We start from the raw sequence: 22,987 nt of genomic DNA on the forward strand, positions 1-22,987 counted from the left end.
TCAACAAGCCTTTTTTTGTTTTGTGTAAGCCAGATGGGCTGCATCATCTGTAGTGACTATGACACCACACATACTCATCACTGTTTTCCTTTCTTTTCTTTTTCCCCCTTTTTTTCTTCTAGACGCGTTCATGGCAGATAACGAAGGATTAAGAAGAAAGCTGAAGGACTACGACAACCTCCAGGTGGGCTGGTCTAGCCATACAAGTGCCAGCTTTCTCATTTACTGTAATTGCTTCAGTCACAAATTATGAAAGTGTTCTCAAGGCCTCAGTACTTATGTATTTCTGCTAGAAACATGGTAGTAACCTTGCAGAAAGGAATTTTGAAACTGTACCACAAATAATTTGATTGTCAGTTAGGCCAGTCATCAGGATTACAAAAATTGATTATATATATATATATATATATATATATATATATATATATATATATATATATATGTCTGCCATAGATGATGCATCATATCATGAGAAGAGCTGAAATATTTAATTGTTACTGTAGTGTCCTGACAGCATTTTTTTTCTAACACTCTACAACAACTTGAAAGAATACGCATTGAAACTTCCACCATACTGGTTCCTTAGCTGACACTGCATGCAGTCAGAAATGATGTCGATTATGAGTAGATATCAGATGCTTAGGCACTAAAGCTGCCATTTAAGGCATATATAGGTAGTAATTATGGTCCTATAGATATGTATAGGCTCAAATAATGAGAATTTGCACTGTGCATCTGAGGAACGATAGTTTTTTTGAGGAACACAACCCACTAAAGCCCATTTACGTGAAATTCATTTTCCATAAGATCGAATTATGCAGATTGCTTAGGTTTCAAGAGTTATCTGAAACCTAAGTTGACTAGACAATATGGGAAAAGTTGTGAAAGCAGTGACAAACAATTAAAAAGAGAAAAAATGCCAACCAAACTTTAGTTTAAAAATGCGACGTTTTGAAGCCAGACCTGCTCCTCCTTCAGGGGTAAGGTGGCGTTGGGTGTAGCGCTGCTTATATGCATGTTTGGCACTATGACAGGCATGCAGACGCTTTTCGTGGACCTTGAGCGTTGAGCGGCGGGAAGAGTTCTTGGCTAACAGTTGATGTTGCCCGGCCCCTTCCGGACAAGGCAAAAGTCCAAGATGAGCCACCATCATTGGTTGTTTTCTCTCTCCGAGACGACAAGGCCGTCGGGGCTAATTCGGTGATCAAAAGGCACGCACTGTTCTGACTTAGCACTGCGTTCTCCGTTTAGGTGGCGAAGGTCATTCTTGTGTTCATGAATTCTTTCCGTGAAGTTTTGAGTATCGCCAATATACAATGCGGGGCATTCGGTGCAGGTAACCTTGTGCACAATGTCCTGCGCTTTTTTTGTCAGGAACACGGTCTTTTGGACTAGGGAGGAGGCTGCCAACCGTGGGCAGACGCTTGTGAGCCATGTCAACGACCGCCCGTCATGGCACATGGGCTAATGTCTCACTGACGCCTTGCGCCTAGGCACACTGAATAAATGCCTTTGTCTAATCATTCATCCTAAGGTCACAGATTACTGTGTTCTTTTCTCCCTTCTGGAGGTGCAGAGACGAGCAAATTCTTTCGACTCTCTTGTTGAGGCTTCGGAAACTACAGAAAGCTTGTGACAGGTGGGTTGAATAAAATAAAGATATTGTTATGTATGCGTTGGTTTTTTTGAAAACGGAAGAGGACAGGTTCAGTCTATGTCTTTTTGGCGAGGATGTTTGAAAAGGATGAGAACGAGAATTTTCACATTCCACTGTAAACCGTATAGCAGGCTATATGGAGTTCAAGTGCACAAGCAAATTGTTCACCTCGGGTGAACCTTCACCTTGCAAAAATATCGACCACGTAGTGCAGAAGCATTTGTAAAAGTGGAAGGCACCCGCTTTTCAACGTCCTCCATGGCGACGGTGACTGAGATTGTGGCACCGACAGCAGTTCCGCTAGTCTGTCTGCAGAACTGGTTGTTGAAAGAGAAGTAAACGCTCGAAAGGCAGAAGGCCAGTAACAGACAGATGTGATTAGTTGAAAGAGGGGGGCTTGGTCTTTCAGTATGGGGTCGCGCTCGAGCGCACGACGTGCCACGGAAAGTGTGAGGGGCACAGGCACACTAGTGTGACAGTGAAACAGCATCACAGAACACCAGGCAGTTGTTCTCATTGGGACTCCCATTGGACCCGTTTTCACGAAGGGCCCTGAATGGCGAATGTAGGCTTCTGTTTTTCCGGTGAGAAGAGAGAGTATATTTCGAATATAGGTTGACAAAGCTCGTCGGGGGTAAAACGTGAAACCTGCTATGGGCCGTAGAGGAATTCCTGTTTTTTGAATCTTTGGGAGGCTGTCAAACCTAGGGGCGGGGCTGTTTATGCGTGTCGACCATAAGTAAAAGGTCTTGAATTACGAATGTTGCTTGAAAATTCAGTTGGTCCCAACCAGGCAGATATCTGCCGAATGTTTACCTTTGATTCTGTAAGTGACAAACAAGCACCACCCGGAGATCTTTCAAATTCCATGTTGTGGCTCTTTTCACCGAATGTTTATTTATTTATTTATTAATACCTCAAGGGTCCAAAATAGGACATTATATGAGGGGAGTTCGCATGGCCTGTTCGACGAACACGATGAGCCAGCTGGACCAGCTGGCTGTCACGAGGTATGGAATAAAAAAACCTGTGATAGAGGCCTAGGCGAGAGATGCGACGACGAGAGGCAAGAGCCAATAGGTCTAGTTTAGATTTTAGTGGTGAAACGCTAGTGTAATATGAGTAATCTGAAAGAATAAATCTAGCAGCACGGTTCTGAACACTTTCATGGGCTTTAGTGACATTAGTTTGGTAAGGGTCAAAGATAGCATATGCCTATTCAAGTTTTGGTCGCACAAGCATTTTATAGGCAACTGATTTCACGGGTGGTCGTGCCACGAAGAAATTACGGCGAAGATAACCAAGAATTTTGTTAGCCGAGTTAATTATGTGCCTTACATGATTTGTCCCAGACAAATCTTTGGATAGGTGAATTCCTAAGTACTTGACGAGTCGGTAGTACATATAGTGCAGTTGTTAATCTTGTAGGCAGGGGGATGTAGTTAGGTCGACGATGAAAGGAAATATGCACAGTCTTACTAACGTTTAGAGACATGAGCCATGTAGCACACCAGTCTTGAAAATAAGAGGTCCTGTTGAAGAGTAGAGACGTCAGCGACGGTATTGATAGGGTGGTATAGGACACAATCGTCAGCGAAAAGACGTATTGCAGAGGTTACAGTGAATGGCAGGTCATTAATGTAGATTAAAAATAGGAGTGGCCCAAGAACAGTGCCCTGAGGTACACCAGATAGAACAGAGGGAACAGAAGGTGTAAGGTTGTTAGCATATACAAACTGTTTTTGGTTAGTTAAAAAACACTGGATTCTGTTAAGAACAAGTTAAGGAGTTAAGAATGTAACAAGAATATTAGTTGGCATGCAGAAAAGGAATGCTCAACGCCCATCAAAGTTAGCACATACCGGTACATCGTAACATTCGATGATCCAATGCCCTCTAGAATTGCAGAGTGTTCACTGGCCAGAACTTTTGGCAGTTCTTTCAGTACTGACAACCCAGAATTTTTTATCCATAACAAATTGCAGTTTCACTCTAACTCTACCCACAACAGGTCGTTTGGGGAGTGTGGCAAACCTCTCCTAAAGGTCCGAAATAACCGCCCCCCCCCCACTCGAGGTTGCTGTAGCATGTGGGCATTCAAGTTTCCAGATGATGTCACCTAAAAAGGGGAAGCTGAGCATGCAAGTACACCAAGTGCTCAACAAAGTGCTCTTCAAGTGCATTGTCGCGTAGAGCAGTTCGAGCACTTTTCACAGCAGTGCTGTAGTTTGCAGCAACGCTGTTAATAACACCCTTTATGCCAGCAGAGCGTTCATATAATATTCAGCTGGGCCTTCAGCAAAGTTCCACAGCAGGTAGTAGTAACATGATATGCAAAATGAAGCTTGGACAAAACATTGAAAAGGGCAGTTTTAGGCTCTGAAAATTCATTATAGGCATCAACATCAAAATGGGCACTTAGAAGCACTGTAAAAGTACTGTCACTAATAGGTTTCTGGACCCATGGTTTGTAGTTATAAGTTAAATGGGCACCATAAGGACACAAAGAAAAAGATGCCATTTTAACTTATGTTCCAGTTTCTAATGATGAGATAGAAAAAAAAAGAAAAGATTGTTAGTTGGAGTACCCTGGCAAACTCGGTTAACTCAATGGACGAAAGAGGTTAAAAAGTAGCTCTAGCTTCAAAAAGTTTTTTGGAGCATGAATCTTGCAGAAAAACAGTTTCCTCGACACGGACACCTACACCCTAGAATAAAAACAGTGCATTGTGGGCACTGCTGCGGCAACCACGAGTTTGAACCTTACTTGTGGGGCATCAAGAAAATTTGTTTCCGTGGTTTCTGCTTTCCAAAAAAGCCTTGCAGTTGAATGTACTATTAGCGTACCATGTTATTCGAATTAAATGTATATTTGCACCACTAGGATGTTTGTAAACAAAGATTTGATTTGATTAACCTCAAATCAGTGAGGCTAATTCACTCTTGATGTACGTGATGTGATGTGTGTCATCAAACGGTTGTGACGTGTGATGTGTGACTGCCAGTAATCATTTTTGCGTTCTTCTTTCTAGTGCTGTGTTCACTTTCTTTATTTGTGCTTAACCTCAACTGATCTGCACTCTTTGTTCTACTTGTCCTATTACCTCCCAACCCTACACTGTAATCTCATAATTTGGCATTGTAGATATGTGAAAAATATAAAGGCAAAAATCCACTGACCATATGAAAGAAAGTCCACCCAAATCCGTGAATGAATGCTTAGATAGCCCTGCTGCTTCACAAATGCATATCTGCCTGCACTGGTCCCTGCTGCACCATTGTGGAAGCTGACATGTGCAGTCAGCAGAAGCAGTGCTCTGCTGTAAAACGCTACAACCTAATTCTGGCAAAGGCAGTGCGTAAAGAGCACAAAAAAGCAACCCCCATTGGAGCAGTCGAACCCACATCGTTTTGAGCAGTGTTAAACAAATCCTCTGCCGCAGAACAAGAAAACTTTCTCGAAGTCGATCATTTGAAGTCGGTCCTCTGTGTGATTACTTGCAGGACGAATGCCGAGTCCTCACCGAAGGAGTTGAAAACTTCATGGCGCTTACTGCAGAAAAGGACAGAGAGCTGGCCATTGCCCAAGAACAGATCACATCTTTGAAGTTTGTGATTTATCATAGCTTTGTAGCAGTGATCGTTCAACAGTGGGCTAACCAAGTGTGTCTCTGGTGCTGTTTCAACAAGGGAATTTGTCATCAGTGCAGCAACTGCTCGGGGGCAATTCAGAACTAAGGCCACCACACAAACCTTGTCAGCTTATACATCAAAGTCTTTTACTGTTTCTTTTTTGTAATGTCAACCTTACTTCTTGGAAGAATGCGAAGCACAATCTCCATATGCCTTACTACCCTAATTCCTCCTTTCGAACACGTTCCAGCTATCTAATCCTCACCAAACTCCTTTGCAACTTCTTAAGCTGCTCGCCTATGGGGTGACAGTGAGCTACATATACACAGTGCTGCAGCTAACTTCTCCCAAGCCTTAAAAAAAAAAACTAGGTATGAACTATGCAAATGCGACCAGTTCGGTAGTATTGTTAAGTATCCTCTTCAGCAACGCGAACAAAAAAAGTATAAGTCAGTCATTAACATAATTAGCCAATCGTATCAACTGAAACACTATACCGTCAAAGAAAAAGTTGAAGAGCGTATTGAGAAATGTCCAGTTGAATTCTTTACATGAAGATTGCTGCTGTGGTTCTATTTTTTTTTTTACGGTGCTCCAAAGAAAGGGTGTGAAATCTGAAAATTTACCAGGTTACTAGGCAGTGACTCTAGTGCCCCCAGCCCCCGTGTGCATGTTCTTAATTAATTATCAGTACTTCATGCAGAGAGGATGTATGAATAAGCGGCAAATGAAAATGGCAGTTGCGGTGTGGCAGCCGCGACTCATCTTGACAGTGTTGCCATCCGTTACTAAACCATCCTTGCCCTTGACGCAGTCTGTTGACAGCAAAACAGCTGGCAGAGCCTGAAGAATATTTATTTGCTATTTATCTGTCTGGAGGGGTACTGCAGCTCCATTTGCTTCTGCAAATAGGTTATCCTGGAAAAGTGGAAGCTAAAACTGCAATCTTCAACCCATCTTTGCTGCTTATGCCCTATTCATGTATCACATCTTTGTGTACTGATGACCATTCTTTCCAAGCATGTTCGAGGCACTAATGTTACTGTGAGCAAGCACACAGTAACATGTTGCATTTTGAGATTTCATGCGCTGTCTTTGGAGCTCATATTCATGAAAAGTAATGAATTAGATATTTATGAATACACTGTACAACATCTTCATTGAGTATCTTGTGTTTGAGTCTATGCTTTAAAGGTTATTAAATTTTTTTGAATAATGACCTAGGCTCGTATAAAAACGTGTTGCTCGTGAGGATAGTCAACAATGCTGAGTTTGTGCATTCGTGTTTACCACACCTAGCTTATTTAGAGCTTGGCACAAAAAAAGCTCAAGCTTACTGTATAAACAATGCAAGAAAGATAAGTTGTTGCCCTAACGAAAACAGGTCTCCTTGTTGGAACATCTGCTCGAGTCACTCCTCTTTGCACACTGGTGATATCACTTGAAATATCTGCCTTGCTGTGAATACTAACCTTTTGTCTTGTTTTGTTAGTCTGTTTAGTCATGCGTAAGGCAAGTACAGTGAAACCTCGTTAAACCGTAGTTGGCTGGAGCTCTGAAAAAGTAAATACTAAACGGTAGTACTCCTTAACCGAAATAGCGCGAGATCGCCCACTTACCTGTCAAGTATGGAGCTATGAGAAAGTGCGATGAAAGGGCAGAAAACATGCAGTATTTATTTGCTTCATGCAACAAAAGTATGTTATTTTCATTTGATACCGCGACGAGCTAGCAGTGACGACGGTGGCATCAAACTCACTCACTCTACTAGCCACCTTTCCCTCCAGCCCCCTCTTCTCGGCAAACACCCGCATGAGGCTGACATAACCCTCAGCATCTGCCATTGTTGGGCCTGAATTGCCCCTGCTGTCACTTTCTGTGTCGTCCTCGTCGCTGTTGTTAGGTGACACTTCAGAAATAACAGAGGCAACAGTAGTGAAAAGTTAAAACTCATAGCCGACATATTTTTGGGGTCACAGCAGCATTGCCGACCAACTCCTCCTTCGCATTCCAAATGCCACATGCTGTAGTTAACGGTAGATCCCACTCGCGTGCCAGCACCGACTTCTTTGTGCCATGTTCGACAGCACGAGCGACGTCCAATTTTTCTTCTATGCTGAACACCCGGTCTTTGCCCTAGCTTGTGCGACACCACAACATGGGCCACAACGCTCCGACTGTGGCATGGTGCCTATGACGGCGCCAAAATGTTGTAGATGTTGATGTGGCTTCACCCTTCCAAGCACCCTCTGCGTTTGTGCTTGGAGGCCGTTCCAATCTCTGAAGCTCGTTCAGCCGGGCCGACGTACCACCATGATTTTGCAACGAAAAGTGAAAACGCTACATGTTAACCGAAACCTACACAATAAGCTGGTACTCTTTATGTGGATACAAAATGCATTCTGTTCATCGGCCGCTGAGTAGAAGATTTGACTTTACTACTTCTAAAACACAACTACTATTTAAGCTGGTACGGTTTAACGACGTTTTACTTAGCTTGCTCTGAGGTACCTGTTTCTAACATTTTGTGCTGGAAATACAGCCTTGCCTGGTGCTCTGTCTTGCATGGCCTGATTGAGGAGGTTTTAAAACAAGATTGCTGAAGTGGCAGCCCCCTACAGCTCCTTGCCAGCTGAAGTGAAGCCGGTGCTTGCCCATACTTCACTCCTAATAGAGAGCCATGCCAGCTGGAGTGTGCTCACAGCTCATTCGCATTTCATTTTCAGTTCAGGCAACTTTCGTATTGGAATATTGTGGCAGAGGTGGTCCCAGAGCATAGAGGTGTATGGAGGCATTCGATCCATGAAAGAAGGTATAGTACATTTTAAAAGCAGCAAAGAAAAAAATACAAACTTCGAGTACACACACTAGCATCGGAAGGGAATAATGTTACCACGGAGGAAAGAAACGAAATAGGAGAGGCCCTGGCGTCACATTTTTGCAGCCTGAAAGGCAGCCCTGTTGGTGTGCGATCTCCCTTTGTGCCTCCAATCAGCTTGCCATAGCAGATTGGTGCGAACTTTGAACTTGCATTGCTACAAGCCGCTGGCAGTGTGTGCTGCCGACGCGCATCTGTACAAAGCCTACGAAACTTCTGTAACAGTTAAATGAAGCAGACGTGCTCCTGTGCTTTTCCATGGCACGTTGAAGAAGACAATGAAGATCCACACCATGATTACTTGAGTGTCTCTGTTGCTGGCTGACACTCAGACTGAGGGCCCCTAAACACAACTTTCAAGCTTACGCCATACACCACGCTCTAAAGTCAACTTGCCTCGTGAACAGAGTGTGCAGCGTTCACGAGGCAAAAATCTTATCTCGCTTTTCTGAGGCTGAAAGCAGCAGCGAGAGCTTCGGGAGTACAGTTGCTGTGGCAGCATTGATATTTGGGGTACCAGTCCCAGTGATCCCGCCACACTTTTCCCGACATGTCCGTGCTGTCCGGGACCTCTCCTACGCTTTCCATTCCTCCATGATTGTTAATAACAAGTATAACCGCATAAAACTGTAAACTACATATGTCAGCCATTAGGCAACTCGCAAAAGTATATAAAATGATGGCGCACACAGCTCGTTATTTCTGGACAAAATGTTTCTTTAGGCAGAATACTGATTTGTCATCTACCATCAAACTTGACAAGATGTTGAGGTTTTTAATTCTCTAGCCGGTCACACAAAAATGTCGACAGAGATCTGTAAGGCAATGTTAGCTGTCTTAACCCGCACAAAGTGGGAACAAAGTGCTTTCTGTATTCTCTGCTGTGTGCGAATATTGTTACATGCCTGTGGTAAGACGGCGTATCTCCACTCCCACAATTTAGTTTTAAAACCTCCTTGGGCCACGTGCCATCCTATTCAGACCGACTTCTGTGATTGGCTGCTGTGACTTCTCATCAAGGCCTGCATCGCATGTCTAGTAGCTTGCATGCATCCGTGGAGAAGGCTAGCACTGTAAACAGACAGAAGCAGGCAAACCTGAGGGTATCTGGGCTACTTTATAAACAACATAGACAGTGAATGGAACTGCCAGTGTAGGTTGACTCCTGTCACTTCATTGCCTCTCTTTGAATTCTTAATTAATGCAGGGTGCCATAGAGGGGGCAAGGGCTGTGCTGTGTTTATTATTTACATTTAGTACAGGAGGTGAAACCCCCTTGTTGAGCAGCAATATGGGTTTCGTGGCATGAACAGAAAGTGAACATGATTGGCGCCGAGTGTGGCTTGTGCTTGGCAATGAACGCAACATTTGTATAGGAAGCAACTCATTTCACTTTGGAACCCATAAACACTGGCTCCCATTCGCCTCTCTCTGTGCCAGGCTTCATCACGTGGCATTCAAATTCACTCCCCTGCATTAAATCAGTTACTTTAGCCTGCCTAAATGTGAGTCACCATAAGGGGCCTGAATTGTACGCTGATATTTGGGGACGAGCTGTGTGAATGAGGCCTGGTGACTTGCCCTTCTATTGCACTCCTTGTATTGCACGCTGGCATGTCAGCATAAGCTTTTGCTAATGGTGTTGTTGGCTGCTTGCCTGTGCACACCAGCAGGGAGTCCTTGGCTACATCCTGCAGTTCTGCGGAAGGTTGCCGCCGAGAAGCTGCCGTGATCAATGAAAAAGACAGCATGATAATGGATCTTCGAGAGAAGCTCAAGGTGCGGTTTGAATGCGACAGTTGCTGTGTGCTATGGCGATGTATACACAGTTGTAAGACGAACAAACAAAAGAAAGCCCTTTGCGGATGTATATGCATGTCCAAGCGACTTGTACTTTGTGTTGCAAGAATAGAAGTGCCAAGACTCTGCAGTTCACTCCTGTTCATTCACCCTCTGTTAACTTGAACGGACTGGAAGGTCAGAGCGAAAAATCATACATGGCTATGGACAAGAAAAAAAAAAAAAACTCGTTTAGTTAAAAGTCGAAAGCATTGCCGCTTCGATCAATTTGACCCCCTGCAGCACCTTCTCAAGTGCACAACAGTTAGTAAAGCTTGAAAACATAAGAAATTTATTTCTTATGTTTTAAGAAAATATGAATATTTTATCAGCATCTGAAGAAATGTGGAACTGTCACATGTGGAAGCTACGCTGATTCAGTATGTGTTCTAAGAAGCCAAAAGCATAGACAAACACTGCCAAACTATTAGTTAGGCAGGGTAACACGTGTGCTGAAGCTTTGCCCCTGTAGCTATCCATTCATTGCCGTAGAAAGCTGTCGGTGAGTATTGCACTTCCAATTGTGAAATGGTTCGCTGTTGTCCTACTAGGTTTCAAGCCATAGTTTTTGTTGCTGTTGTTTCATGTTTCTTTGGAGCGGAAACTTCTTAAACTTGAGGGTCCTTTCTTGCAGTGCTTCGCTTGCTCTTATCAGCAATTTACAGTGCATGTTTTAGTAATCATCATAGATCGCTAAATAGACAACCAAGGGGGCGGTGGACATCTTAATTGTTGTTCCAATGTGATAGAGCTGGCAAAGAAGAGAGCTTCATGGAGACAGCACCCAACTCGAGAACGATGCAGGCTACTTAGCTGTCCAAAGAAGATGGTGGCTGAAAAGCTGCTGCAGTAACCACTGTGTCCTACAATAATTACTAGAGAGAACTCTGGTGCTGCGATTGGTCAGCCACCATGGCAGTGATTTTTAGTGCACATAGATATATCTGATGCTTGTGCTTGTGGCTTCAGACGTACTTGTTGCTTTGTTTATTGCACTTTATCTACTTACATTGGGCTAAATTACAAACCAAGCTATACTTTTCTCAATACAGGAGGCAGTAAGACTGTGCGTGCGCAGTCATTATGAATTATTGCATGTATGGTGGTGTAAAGTCAGGCCATCTGAAACAAGATTGATGAAGTTTAGGCAATTCAAAATACCAACCGTTATTCTTGTGCTGGCAGAACTGTTGTGTTTGCGTCTCCTGTAGACAGTAGTGCCACAGTTCCCTCCAGTAATTTTTATTGGAAACTGCCAGTAATGCTGGAGCAGCCTGCCTAGAAGCTCAGTAGAAACATCACCTTTGTGCAAAAAAGCCTAGTCTCGCTTTCATTTGCATTTATAGCAAGCCATGTTGTTTTGCTATTAGGTGCTTTTATATATAGTAATACTATTAACATTCTTTTTTCTTTTCTTTTAGCTCATTTGGTGATGTGCTGTGGTGTGAAACCTCAGGAGATGGGTTCCAAGAGTATTCCAGTACAATAGAACCTTGTTGATGCTATCCCGTCTCGTACGATATACCGGTGTCAACATTCACAAACGAGAACACAAGAAACGAGCCAAAACAGTTACACTTGCATTTTTACCTGTTAATACGAGGGTGAATGAGAAAGTCCTTGCCCCTATTTTTATTTGCGAAAATAAGGTACAGACAGGTAATTACAAATGTATATACTGTTCTATGTACCTTACATTATTTTTCCACATAGTCCCCACACCGGTTCAGACATTTGTCCCATCGCAGCAGTAAACTTGAGATGCCCCTCTGCCATGTTGTCGTTAGTGAACGGCACACGCGGCCTCCCCGAATGCTCATTGTCATTGTCAATGCTCACAGCTTTTGCCTTCATTGTCATGCAAGTCTTGATGACCACCACCTTCATATCTCTCAAAAGGAGACACCTTTCCCCATACGTCGGCTGTGTTTCCTTGTGGATCTCGATGGCCGTCTGTCTCTTGCTCCATAGAAAGTGAACCACACTTCATTGCTCGTACACTGTGGACGTTTGAAGCAAAACCGCCATCTAGCTTCAACAACTGACAGCAGCACCGTGCCGTGGAGCTACCGGCAGATAAGTCCGGGCCGATCCAAGGAAGATCCACCGCTCGGAATGGATATGTCGACATCACATTTGCAGCCGTGAATTCCTAAAAAAAAATAAGGGCAATGACTTTCTCATTCGCCCTCGCACATTTGAGGATTTTTCAGCATCAGCATCAACTGCGATCTGTGACTGCGTCATTGTGAAACTGATCGTAGAATACATTTCCCGGCTGCTAGACCCTGTGTGAAGAAGAGTCATGAGGCACACAGGATTGAGAGCAGTGGGCGCTCACCGTGGCAGTTTCCCCGCAGCACTCGCCTGCTCGTGTCATTCAGGAATGCTGGAGTGTACTCGGCTTCCTCTTCTAATACGAGCAAGTCCCCTCGCAGCTCGTTGCACGTTGCATTCCCAGCTGTAGCTATCAACTCTGTTCCGATAAGCATCTTCATTATCAGTTTCTCAGCATGTGCGGTGTAGGGCCATTGGAAGTGCACTGCGCACTTTCAATGTGCAAAACTCAGACGTACCAATGTTCCTTGGTGCAGGCTTGCGAAGTGAGCTTAATGTTTTGCTCTGACATATTGTGTTCAGGCTTTCCCTACCAGCTCGATTTCGTTTCGAGTTCCTGCGGCTGTCTCAAAATACTATGCGATAGTAGAGCGACAACACGCGTCTCTAGCCACTTGGGCCCTACCTGGTTAATTTGCGTGGCCGCATCATGCTGAATGCTTTGGATTATGTAGATGTCAACTGGAGTTGGGAGTCTACCAAATATTTTAGAGATGTCGGATTGTAGGTTAGTACATCCTTGTGTTTTGGGGAAAAAGTATGAACAAGGTTCTACTGTACCTGGTTAACTTGGCCGCAAAGCCGGCTTTGTAGCCATCGTGGTAGACTGTCTACAATCTTGTAAAAATTTAGAATGCTGACACGGTCCTGCACATGGCGCCGGTGGTGTTTCCTTGCAACCTGCACTCTAGAACTGCTTTGACTGGCATAAAGAGATGAAATGCTACTTTCTTTTGTTATGTTTATCACATGACCACTTGAGGGCGCTAGTTGTTTTATGGCACTAAAGTCCTAATCTTATTGCCCTTTTGCAAAATCCACCAGGCGGCTGAAGAGAAGCTGGCTGCATTGCAGCACGGGTCTGGGAGACTGCAGCCATGCGCAACGGCAGTTGACGTGGCAGAGGCTCCAAGGTCTGCCATGCCTACTTTTTAATGCTTTGTGCTGACTTGGTTGTCTGTTTCCGGAGTTGTTGTGCTAATTTATTTGCATGCGCTGTGACCCTGTGAAAATGTTGTCAATTTGAGCATGTGTGAGAATTATTTTTGAGCAGGTAGCTCTCTACATTGGTTCCTCGATAAAGTAGACATTAGTTTTAGAGGACACACCATGATGTTCAGCTAGGTAGATTAAAAGGTTGCATAATTTTTCTGATATTCAAATTGTATCATGTACAAATGTTATAGAAAAAGGGCCTTCAAATATTGAATACTTAATTTTTTCTCATTTCTATACAAAGTGAAACAATTTGCAGCGTATGTGCAGTTGATTGTGCACCAGCATTTCACTTTGTATGACCTCACCTCAGTATTGTTTATTTTCTTTGTCCACCATGCCTGAAGTTGCCCAACATCATGCGATAAATAAACAAATAAATAAATAATTAAAAATAAATACATAACTAAACATCCACTTAGCCAAAATTCAGAGAGTATAGTACTGTCATGGTCATTTCCATCTACAAAATGTGAAATACCCTTGCACTCCATTTAGTTTTGCATAGGACTGCATCAATGAAGCTTTTTGACATACCTATTATTAAATAGAATGCCAGTACATATTGTTTCACATCTTGAGAAAAGATATTTAAAAAGTGGTGGTAGTTATAGTTCTGCTAAGTGAGCATTACCTAATTGCTACCCAGCCTTTGTTTTGCAGTTGTCTTGTTGTTTGTGCTTTGTGTTGTTTTTAAGTGTGGGAAACTTCTTTTTTTTTTTTTTGGAGGGATTGATATCTTTCACTGTAAAAGGTAAAAAGATTTAAAAGAAGATTGACTAGCCCTCGCTTTTCATAAGGCACGCAGCAGTGGCAGACATGATACAATTATTATTCACCCTGATAACAGAAAACAAAGACAGCACTGCACAGAATAGCTGCCGAACGAGGAGTATTAATAGCAAAAAATGATCAGAACATACAAATTAATTCATCAGTAATTAATGAAATAGCAGTTATCTAACTGAACATTGTTTGCCATGCTAGTACAGTAGACTTGCGTTTGCACATTGTAAAACAAGCAGACTACACTTGCTGTGTGCTGCAAGTGCTTGAGCTTAGTGATAAATTGTGATTGTGTATTCTCATTCCATTACGTTTCTATGGCAACAAATTAATCTATATTCCAACTATTACGAGCAACATTCGTTCACCGTAAAGTTGGAAAAAGACCCGCCGTGGTTGTGCTTAGTGGCTATGGTGATGGGCTGCTTAGCACAAGATCATGGGATCGAATCCCGGCCACAGCGGCCATATTTCGATGGGGCAAAATGCGAGAACACCCCTGTGCTGAAGATTTAGGTGAGCCTCATAATCAAACCTTGGTTTTGACAGTTTTTAAGAAAAGTTAAGTTGGAAAAAGTGTCGATGACGCTATGTCGGTAGCCAATCAAACAGCATGCCCGAGTGACGTCACCTGCACCTGCTACCTAGACTGACGGGGCGGCCGAAAACCCGAGAGTCCTGCCGCGGTGATCGGTAGTGATGCACATTTTTAAAACCTTATAATAAATTGTATGCATTACATGGAGTGCCTAAATGCATTTCTCAGTGATCAGCAGGGCCTACCCTAACAACTCAGTACATTTCTACTAAATCGTCAAAATGGTTTCAGGGTCTGTTCAAGTAATGTGGTTAACCTCCTGAGCACGTGCAGTACAATGTTTTTTGCGCAAAATTTGTGAGCTTAAACATTCTTGTTAATATTTCCTGATATTCTATTAAACATTTGGCTTCTTTCCTTCATTCGATTCGAAATCTACTATTTGGTGTACTCCCCTAATATAAGCAGTGCTGCAATCAAGTGTATTCAGACTTCATCCCAAGAAAACACACAGTTGCAGCATCGATAAATACAGGAGTGCCAGAAAACAATACACGTTGCCCAATTTCATGTTTGGGTGAAGTGTGAGCGCAAATGATTGTAGTTTAACTCGAAAAGTCTGGCTCCCTGAGCGACAGAGGGTGCTCTACGTAGCATCCTGTCACTTATGTCCATTGTGGCAGGGGTGAAATTTGCTTCATTTTTGCTTCAGTTTCATGATTGATTGTGTACAGCTGGCAATGCCAAGTATTAAAACAATATTTGCGTCTATGTACAAGTAGTGACTGTTTGATTGTAGGCGTGGATAAAATAGGACAATATCCGATTCGTTATTTGAAAATCTCAAATATATGTGCCCCCCCCCCCCCCACAAGTGATTCAAAAACTAGACTGCATGGAACTCCATGAACTCACAAACGTGTAATGCACTGGGGTCGTGCGGGGACCATTGGACCTATGTGCCTGAACCCCTTGGTCAGATAAAGTCGTTTCCCTCTTTCTCTGCTGAGAAAGCTGCCTTTTTAAATGCATGCTGTACAAGTGTTTGGGAGCTGCGTACTGAATTGTGACAAATCTGTTTTCTGTGTTGCGTAGCGGTGCTGTTCGGGACTTGGGGCACCCTGTCACCAGCCTTGCAACCAGCCAGGAAGAGAAACTGCAGCAAAACACAGTATGTTGTGTTCCATCCTGTGTACCAGTTAAACAGAGTGAAAAGGTTATTGTTGCACTCATGTAAGAGGCTAGTTCGAGCAGCCGGCCCAAGTTTCTATCCTACTGATGTAGTAGCGATATTGTCACCCCCCCCCCAAAATGATGTTAATGAAAAAAAGAAGCAGAGAGAGTGTGTTACTGCAGCTTTGCTATTAAAGAGAAGCTTTCTTTGCTTACGATCCCATAGTCTCTCCAGGTTCGGCTGGTCATTTCTCTGGTTCTTACTCAACAGATTCCTCGTCACACTTAAAGAAAGAAACATGTGCGACCGGCAGTGGGATTTGAACCTCGACCCCCGCATGCAGCAGCCCAAAGCTCTAACCAGTAGGCCATAATTGCATGCATACTTCTCTTGTGCCAAGACCTAGTAGCTCTTTCGGGTGGTCACCGCATGTTGACTATGATGATGATTTCAATGCTGTGGTACATGCCCACGACATGGAATTGGCAAAGATGGGGGTGGTACAAATTGTGCCAACAGCAATCAGCTCTTCGAGATGATCCCCGCGCATTCATGATTATGGCTTCTATAATAAAGCATATACACACAGCATGATGTTAGCCTACCTGCCGTGGTGGCATAGTGGCTATGGCTTCGTGCTGCTAAGCCCGAGAGTGCGGGGTCAAATCCTGGCCGTGGCAACTGCATTTCAATGGAGGCAGAGTGCAAAATGCCCACGTTCCGCGCACTGAGTGCACATTGGAAGCACTCCAAGTGGTCAAAATTGATCTGAAGTCTCCCACAACGGCATGCTTTATAGTCGTATCGTGGTTTCAGCTCGTAAAACTCCACAATTTAGTTTTTAATGATATCAATCTGGAAGCGCGTTCACTTTGTTATTGTGACAATTTTCATACTATGGCACTTTCCCAGAATGAGGGATTGGCCCATAAGTAGGTGGTACACATAATGCCACCAAATTACTCTTTGAGACCATCACTTCATGGGGGTGATGATCTCTTTTTTTGCCAAAAACGCAGGAATGAAACAGGCAAATTTATAGCATTTGAAGAAATGTTTCAGGAAGGCTTCATTTCACATAGATTTCAGCAAGTGCGTTGGAGCTGCATAATTTTTTTTATTCCAAGTGCGTGATGTCATTGCCATATCAACATTATCGATGGCATGGACAATGACAGATATCCATGAGTGGGATGGCTAACCAAGCCTGCGAGACTGACAGTGACAGTGGTGAGGACTGGACGGGCGCCAGATGCATGGTGTGCATGCATAAACAAATAACTGCGTCAGGAAATCAGTAGGATTTATTCTTTTGGTACAAAAGTAGCACCTGGATTACGTATGCTTGGAAAACTTCGATCAAAATGGAGCCTGTCCTTGTATAAGGACTACACCTTATCAAGAGCGTGTAAAGATAGTGCCCTTACGCGAATGTACATGGTATACTTCTTTGATTTGAGCAGTTTTCTTTACAATGTGATTATTTTATGCTTTCACTGATGCGTGGTTCATTGGTTGATCATAGCTTTCATTGCGCTCTGTGTAATGGCAAAAAAATATTTTTCTGATGCACTGTGGAAGGGATATCTTTGTGAAAAACGCATTGCAGGCGAGGTATTCTTGTTAGATATTACTGCAGCGGCCTTGTCTCTGTAGAGTTTAAGAAAAGTGTGCCACCGACTGGTTGGTTACTGCCGTATCGCTGGCAAAGGCGCCGTAAATACCGTTGAGCGAAAGATTGCATGACAAAAGGATGTCAGGCAAAACAGAGTATTGGGCTGGAACTGATTTCAATATGCACACAGTCTATATACATCGGGCTCAACGATGTCACTTTGAACGTTTGCATTAACGCTAGGTGTTCCCTGTAGAATCCTTTCGAAACCGAAACCCTTCATGCAGAGATCCATGATACCATATCAGCTCTCGAGAGAGAGAGAGGGAGAGAAGACACTGGATTGAAGATTGAACCCATGCGTATAATATATAAGTTACTACACTATATAATACATCAATTGATTGAGATATCCAGTGAGTAGAAATAAAGTAGATGCAGAAAAAGCGACAAAAAAAAAAACCCGCTGATTCATTTGGCAATATTTTCCTTATTCTAACACGCCTCCAAACAAAATGGGCCCTCGCTTTCTATGTGTCCGAAGCAGCCGATTGATGTACAGATGACAATAAAGCTCCTAAACAAAGTAGAAATCTAACATGCACTCAATTTTTTGCAAGAAAAATGGGCAAGGGTCTAATACGTGTTGCACATTGGCGGCCGGTTTCCTGAAGTCTCCTTTGCCACACATTAGTTAAAGTCAGCTTTAGTGCAATGTATTTGTTTTATGTGGTAAAGCCTAAAAATCCTGCAAAGACAGTTTTGGTTTCATGTGTGATTGCAGTGGTTATTTCTTGAAAATCGACCTAGAGCAGGGTGAAAAAAAATGGAGAATGCTTAAGCTTCACCTTCAAGAGTGGAACGCAATAGCGTTCCCGTCGACCCGCCAAGGGGTGTAAGACATTGGGATACGGCGCAGCGATCACTTATGAGGCGCCCTGCATCGGACTTTGCACCCACCAATCACGAAGTGAGCGCCGAGCAACGCAGCATTCGGCGCAACAACGAAACGTGCACCTGAGCAAGCAGAACGAACCAAAGAATTGGTGTCTCGGAGGGAGAAATTATTTACGCGAGCCAAACGTTGTGATCAGCACGGAAAGCCTGGCCGCGACCTGCCATGAAGGCCGACGCGATCATGGGGCTGACGCCTCGATGGGATCGTCCTCTATCTCGCTTGGGAGCACCACGCAGCCGCATGACTCCTGGGAAGCAGCTCGGCACACATAGCAGGGAACGCGATCAGGTCAGAGCGTCCCGCATCGGACGCTGCACCTAGGAATCGCACTGTGAGCGGAAAGAGAAGCCACGTCGCCAAAACGCGAGGGTGCGAATGACGAGTGGAGTTGGAAGGGGAGAGAGCGAGAAAACTTATTAAATGCAAGGGTAGTGGGGCATCCTCGCATCGGTCCCCGCACGGCCTGAAGGGGAGAAGCGGGCGAGTGGCGTACCACGTGTCGGGGCAGCGTCGCACATTGCGAGGAGGGGGTCTTCTGTGTTTGCCGCGAGATAGCTCTGCATGTGCGCAAAGTGCAGAAGAAATGTAGCAGAAACGTTCTTCGCTACTCATGTAACTGCGACTTCTGTAAGTTACATGCTCATAAATACCGATATACACCGCAGTATAACTTTCTATGGCACGTTTCTAAGGCAACACCACATTCACTAGAGGCGCTTTTGTACCGATTTGAAGCATTGAACTCGTGGCTGAGTGGTAGCATCTCCGTCTCACACTCCGGAGACCCTGGTTCGATTCCCACCCAGCCCATCTTGCAAGTTGTTTTTTATTCATGAAGTGCCTCCCGGGATTTATCGCTCACGGCCAACGCCGCCGACGACACCGGCTTTTCTGCGACACGAGTTCCTTAACGCTGTCGCGTTAATAGATGTTTTTGACGGGAGACTATGCATCTTCAGCGTAGTCGCTGTTGCTTAAGCTCTGCCGGAACAGATGCTAACACTCAATTGCTGAAATTGTCAGCTTCGCTGCAGTACGGACGTGTTATGCAGTGAAGCATGTTAAGTATGAACAGCTATCACTGTCATGGGACGTATATGCGTTCCTTAATTATAAAGGCGCGCATCCGCCGCATCCGGTTACAATGCCTGCACCCAGACGCCTAATAAGTAGAGGTGTGCAAATACTCGAATATTCAATTTCAAATCGAATATTGAACATTATCGATGTTTCTACCCGTTGTCTGTTGTCCTGCAAGCTTGTGTAATCTGATTGCATGTGCGATGCGCATTGTGTCGAATTTTTTGGATGACACGCGGGCACCAGCAATTACTCAGGGATCTTCAATGACCCGTGTATAAAAGCAGATGCACTTGACCGACAGATCAGATCTTCAACGATCGTCAACTGTTTACGCCGCTATCGTTGTCCTTTGAGTGTAGCCTGCTTTTGAGGGCACAGGTTCCCCCAATAGAACGTTAGTTTCGTCAGTCACAGTTTTGCTACCTTCTTCACCGTCACTACTACGTGAAAATATTGCCATGTGTACTTGTTTATCATTTTTCCAGGAGCCGTGGCACCTGCTAGAAACTTAATGTTATCGCTTAGTGCAAGATGTGCCTGTATCATTTGGAACTTACTCGAGTCTTGTCATTGATCTTATCTGTTTTCTTTGCGTTCACCAAACCTATGTAATTAAGACTTCTTGCACAATGTGAATAGTGTTCTACTTTCTGGAATGTATGCGAGCACCAGTGATTATGCTGGAACATTTGACATGTCATGTACAAAAGCCGACCCCCTTGACCTACAGACTAGTGGAGGTGACTGCAGGTGTTGTATAAATATATCTTTGTTCATTATTTTGTATCTTTTGTTTTGCTTTAGTGCTTAGATCTTATAATCAGTTTGCTTTCATTTCCTACTCCCTATTTTTGTGGTAGCGAACGATTTGTTTAGTGTCTGTACTCTCTCCCCTATTTACATAACAACCTCAGAGGCAGGCCTTTAACAATATTTAGAATAAAAATTGAAAAAAAAAATTGCTGCATTCAGACAGAGGGCTCTGTAAATGTTCTATTCATTTATTCATTATCCATTGATTCTTTGCACATTGGCACCCTCGTAATCTTGGTGCTGTTGCATACGCTAATCGATTTTTTCCATTGTGATTTTGCAGAACATGAGTTTCAGAACGCAGATGGAACGCACCCTGGTGTTAAGAAGCTGCTCTTTTTTCTTTCCCATGTGATTATTAAAATTATTAGTTGTTGGTATAGGTTGGTTAGGTTAAGTTTAAATAACGGAACGGACAGCTGGGCTAATTGGTCTTAATTTATCTTTGAATCCCACAATGCTGTCCATGTGCGCTTCTTTGTCGTCTGTGTGGTTTCTTGCGCTGTATTAGTCAATTCAAAAATCAGTTCAGTTTAAATATCTTGTTAGAGGGATGATGAGCAAAACGTGAACAAGGTGAATGCTGGAGCCAACGTTTCGACAAGTTGACTTGTCTTCTTCAAGGTGACCTATGCTTTCCTCGCCACAGTATATATAGGTGGGGTTCTTCTAAAGGGGAGAGGGTGTGAGGCGGGAGGATGCGGAAACGACGGAAAATGTGTTAGCGTGTCGAATTGAGAGTAAAGGAACGCTGTGTACAAGGTCAAAGCCAGGGCCCCCCTCCCCCCCACCCACCTTGGTCTGTCTGACACGCCGTCTGACATAAAAAGAAAAGGAAACAAAAAAAAAAGTGGGGGGGGGGATACGCCAAGAAATCAAACTAAGTGTTGTTGCCTATATCTTGAAGTTTAGCATAGCGAATAGATTCCAAAGCTCCCTTTGAAACGTTTATGCCTATTGGTTGCAATGTCTTGAACTTATGGATAAAGTATGATTCTCGGTATTTTCTTTCTCGTTCAGAACGTAAATTTGACTGTAAGATGTAGAGTTTAAGTTCATCAAAGTTATGACCTGGTTGGTTGAAATGCTCGACGACAGCTTTGGGAAGCTTTTTAGCTGTGTCCGCGCGATGTCCGTTTAATCTGACGTTGTCCTGTTTCACCGATATATTGTTTCTTACAGAAGGAACATTCAAGAATATAAATCACATCCGAACTTGTACAAGTGAAGCTAGATTTGACTTCATGTGTGTAACTATTTGCAGTGCTTTTAATTTTAATGTCACTTTGAAAGTGCCTGCAGGTTTTGCACCTAGGGCGACAACATGCTTTTATTACGGGGGAATGCTGTTGGCTGACTTTTGCGTGCACTAACATGTCTTTAAAGTTAGTGTTTCGGCGATAGGTAACCATGGGTACATCCGGGAACCCTTTTCGCAGACGCTCGTTACTTGATATTATTGGGTGGTATTTTGTTAGGATGTTGTTTATGTTTGGGAGTGCATTAGAATATTTTGTTATAAAGGCCGGCGGTGTGTCAGATTCTACTGTGGGCTGTCTCTTGGCCAATTCCGACTGTCTCTCCAATTTTGACGCGGCATCATAAGCTCTATCAAGAGCAACTTGGGAATAGTTCCTTTCTGCTAGCGTTGATTTAAGGTAATTTAGGTGGTGGATATAATCGTGGTCTTCACTGCAGATTCTTCTTATACGTTTCGCTTGTCCGACAAAAATTCCTTGCTTGCAATGTCGCGGGTGATGACTGTTGTAGTCTAAATATTGCTGGCTATCTGTAGGCTTCCAGTAAAGTGTCGTTCTCAGTTTTCCGTTTTATATGTAGACTGTCGTGTCCAGGAAGTTGATCTGACGAGGAGAGTTGGGAGCAGTAAATTTAATACTCGGGTGAAAGCCATTGAAATGGCTAATTAAGTCGGTTAAGGCGCTTGTGCCATGTTCCCATATTATAAATATGTCGTCAATGTAACGAAGATTGGTGTGGGGTTTTAAAGGGTAGGATTTCAGCAGGTCTGCTTCAAACTGTCCCACGAAAATGTTTGCATACGTGGGAGCGAATGGCGTACCCATGCTAGTGCCGAAAATTTACAGGTAGTGTATAGAATCAAATTCGAAATAGTTGAGTGTGAGAACTAACCTAAGGAGCGATAAGTAAACTTCAGGAGCGTGCACCTGGAGATTGATTGCGAGGGATCTGGAAACGGCTTCAATTCCTTTACTCATGGGAATGTTGGTGTAAAGGGCAGAAACATCCAAAGTGACTAGAATAGCGCGGTCAGAAAGAATTTGGTTGGCGTTGATGCCGTCGATAATTCGAAGGAAGTGCGGCGTGTCTTGAACGAAAGATGGGAGGGTGATCGGTATGTTTGACAGGTGGTGATTTAAGAATTTAGATAGTGACTCAGTGGGTGTGTTGTTATTGCACTTCCTTTTCTTGGTGTATATACCCCCCCCCCCCCCGCTTTTCTTTCTTCCCGTTTCTTTTTTTTTTTTTCTCAGCCAGCATGTCAGATGCCCTTGACACGCCAGCTAACGCGCGTGCGTTGACAGACCGGGGTGGGTGGGGGTCCCTGGCTTTGACCTTGCACACAGCGTACCTTTACTCTCAATTCGACACGCTAGCACATTTTCCCTCGTTTCCGCATCCTCCCGCCTCACACCCTCTC

The 22,987-nt window shown here is 43.7% G+C and overlaps 1 protein-coding gene across 12 annotated transcripts in view; it reads left to right on the plus strand.

Annotated features, from left to right (window-relative positions):
- The window catches only part of LOC142563987 (uncharacterized), a 128,325-nt gene that overhangs the window by 48,114 nt on the left and 57,224 nt on the right, over positions 1 to 22,987 (plus strand). For 11 of the 12 annotated variants that reach the window (XM_075674757.1, XM_075674756.1, XM_075674752.1 and 8 more), the window contains 5 exons: positions 123 to 184; positions 5,162 to 5,265; positions 9,839 to 9,947; positions 13,170 to 13,258; positions 15,760 to 15,835. In XM_075674757.1, coding sequence (XP_075530872.1) covers positions 123 to 184; positions 5,162 to 5,265; positions 9,839 to 9,947; positions 13,170 to 13,258; positions 15,760 to 15,835 — 440 coding nt within the window. The remainder of the gene's footprint in view (positions 1 to 122; positions 185 to 5,161; positions 5,266 to 9,838; positions 9,948 to 13,169; positions 13,259 to 15,759; positions 15,836 to 22,987) is intronic. The other variant, XM_075674754.1, reaches the window with a different exon arrangement.

The sequence above is a fragment of the Dermacentor variabilis genome, chromosome 11 (genome assembly GCF_050947875.1).
Source record: "Dermacentor variabilis isolate Ectoservices chromosome 11, ASM5094787v1, whole genome shotgun sequence".
Taxonomy (NCBI): domain Eukaryota; kingdom Metazoa; phylum Arthropoda; class Arachnida; order Ixodida; family Ixodidae; genus Dermacentor; species Dermacentor variabilis.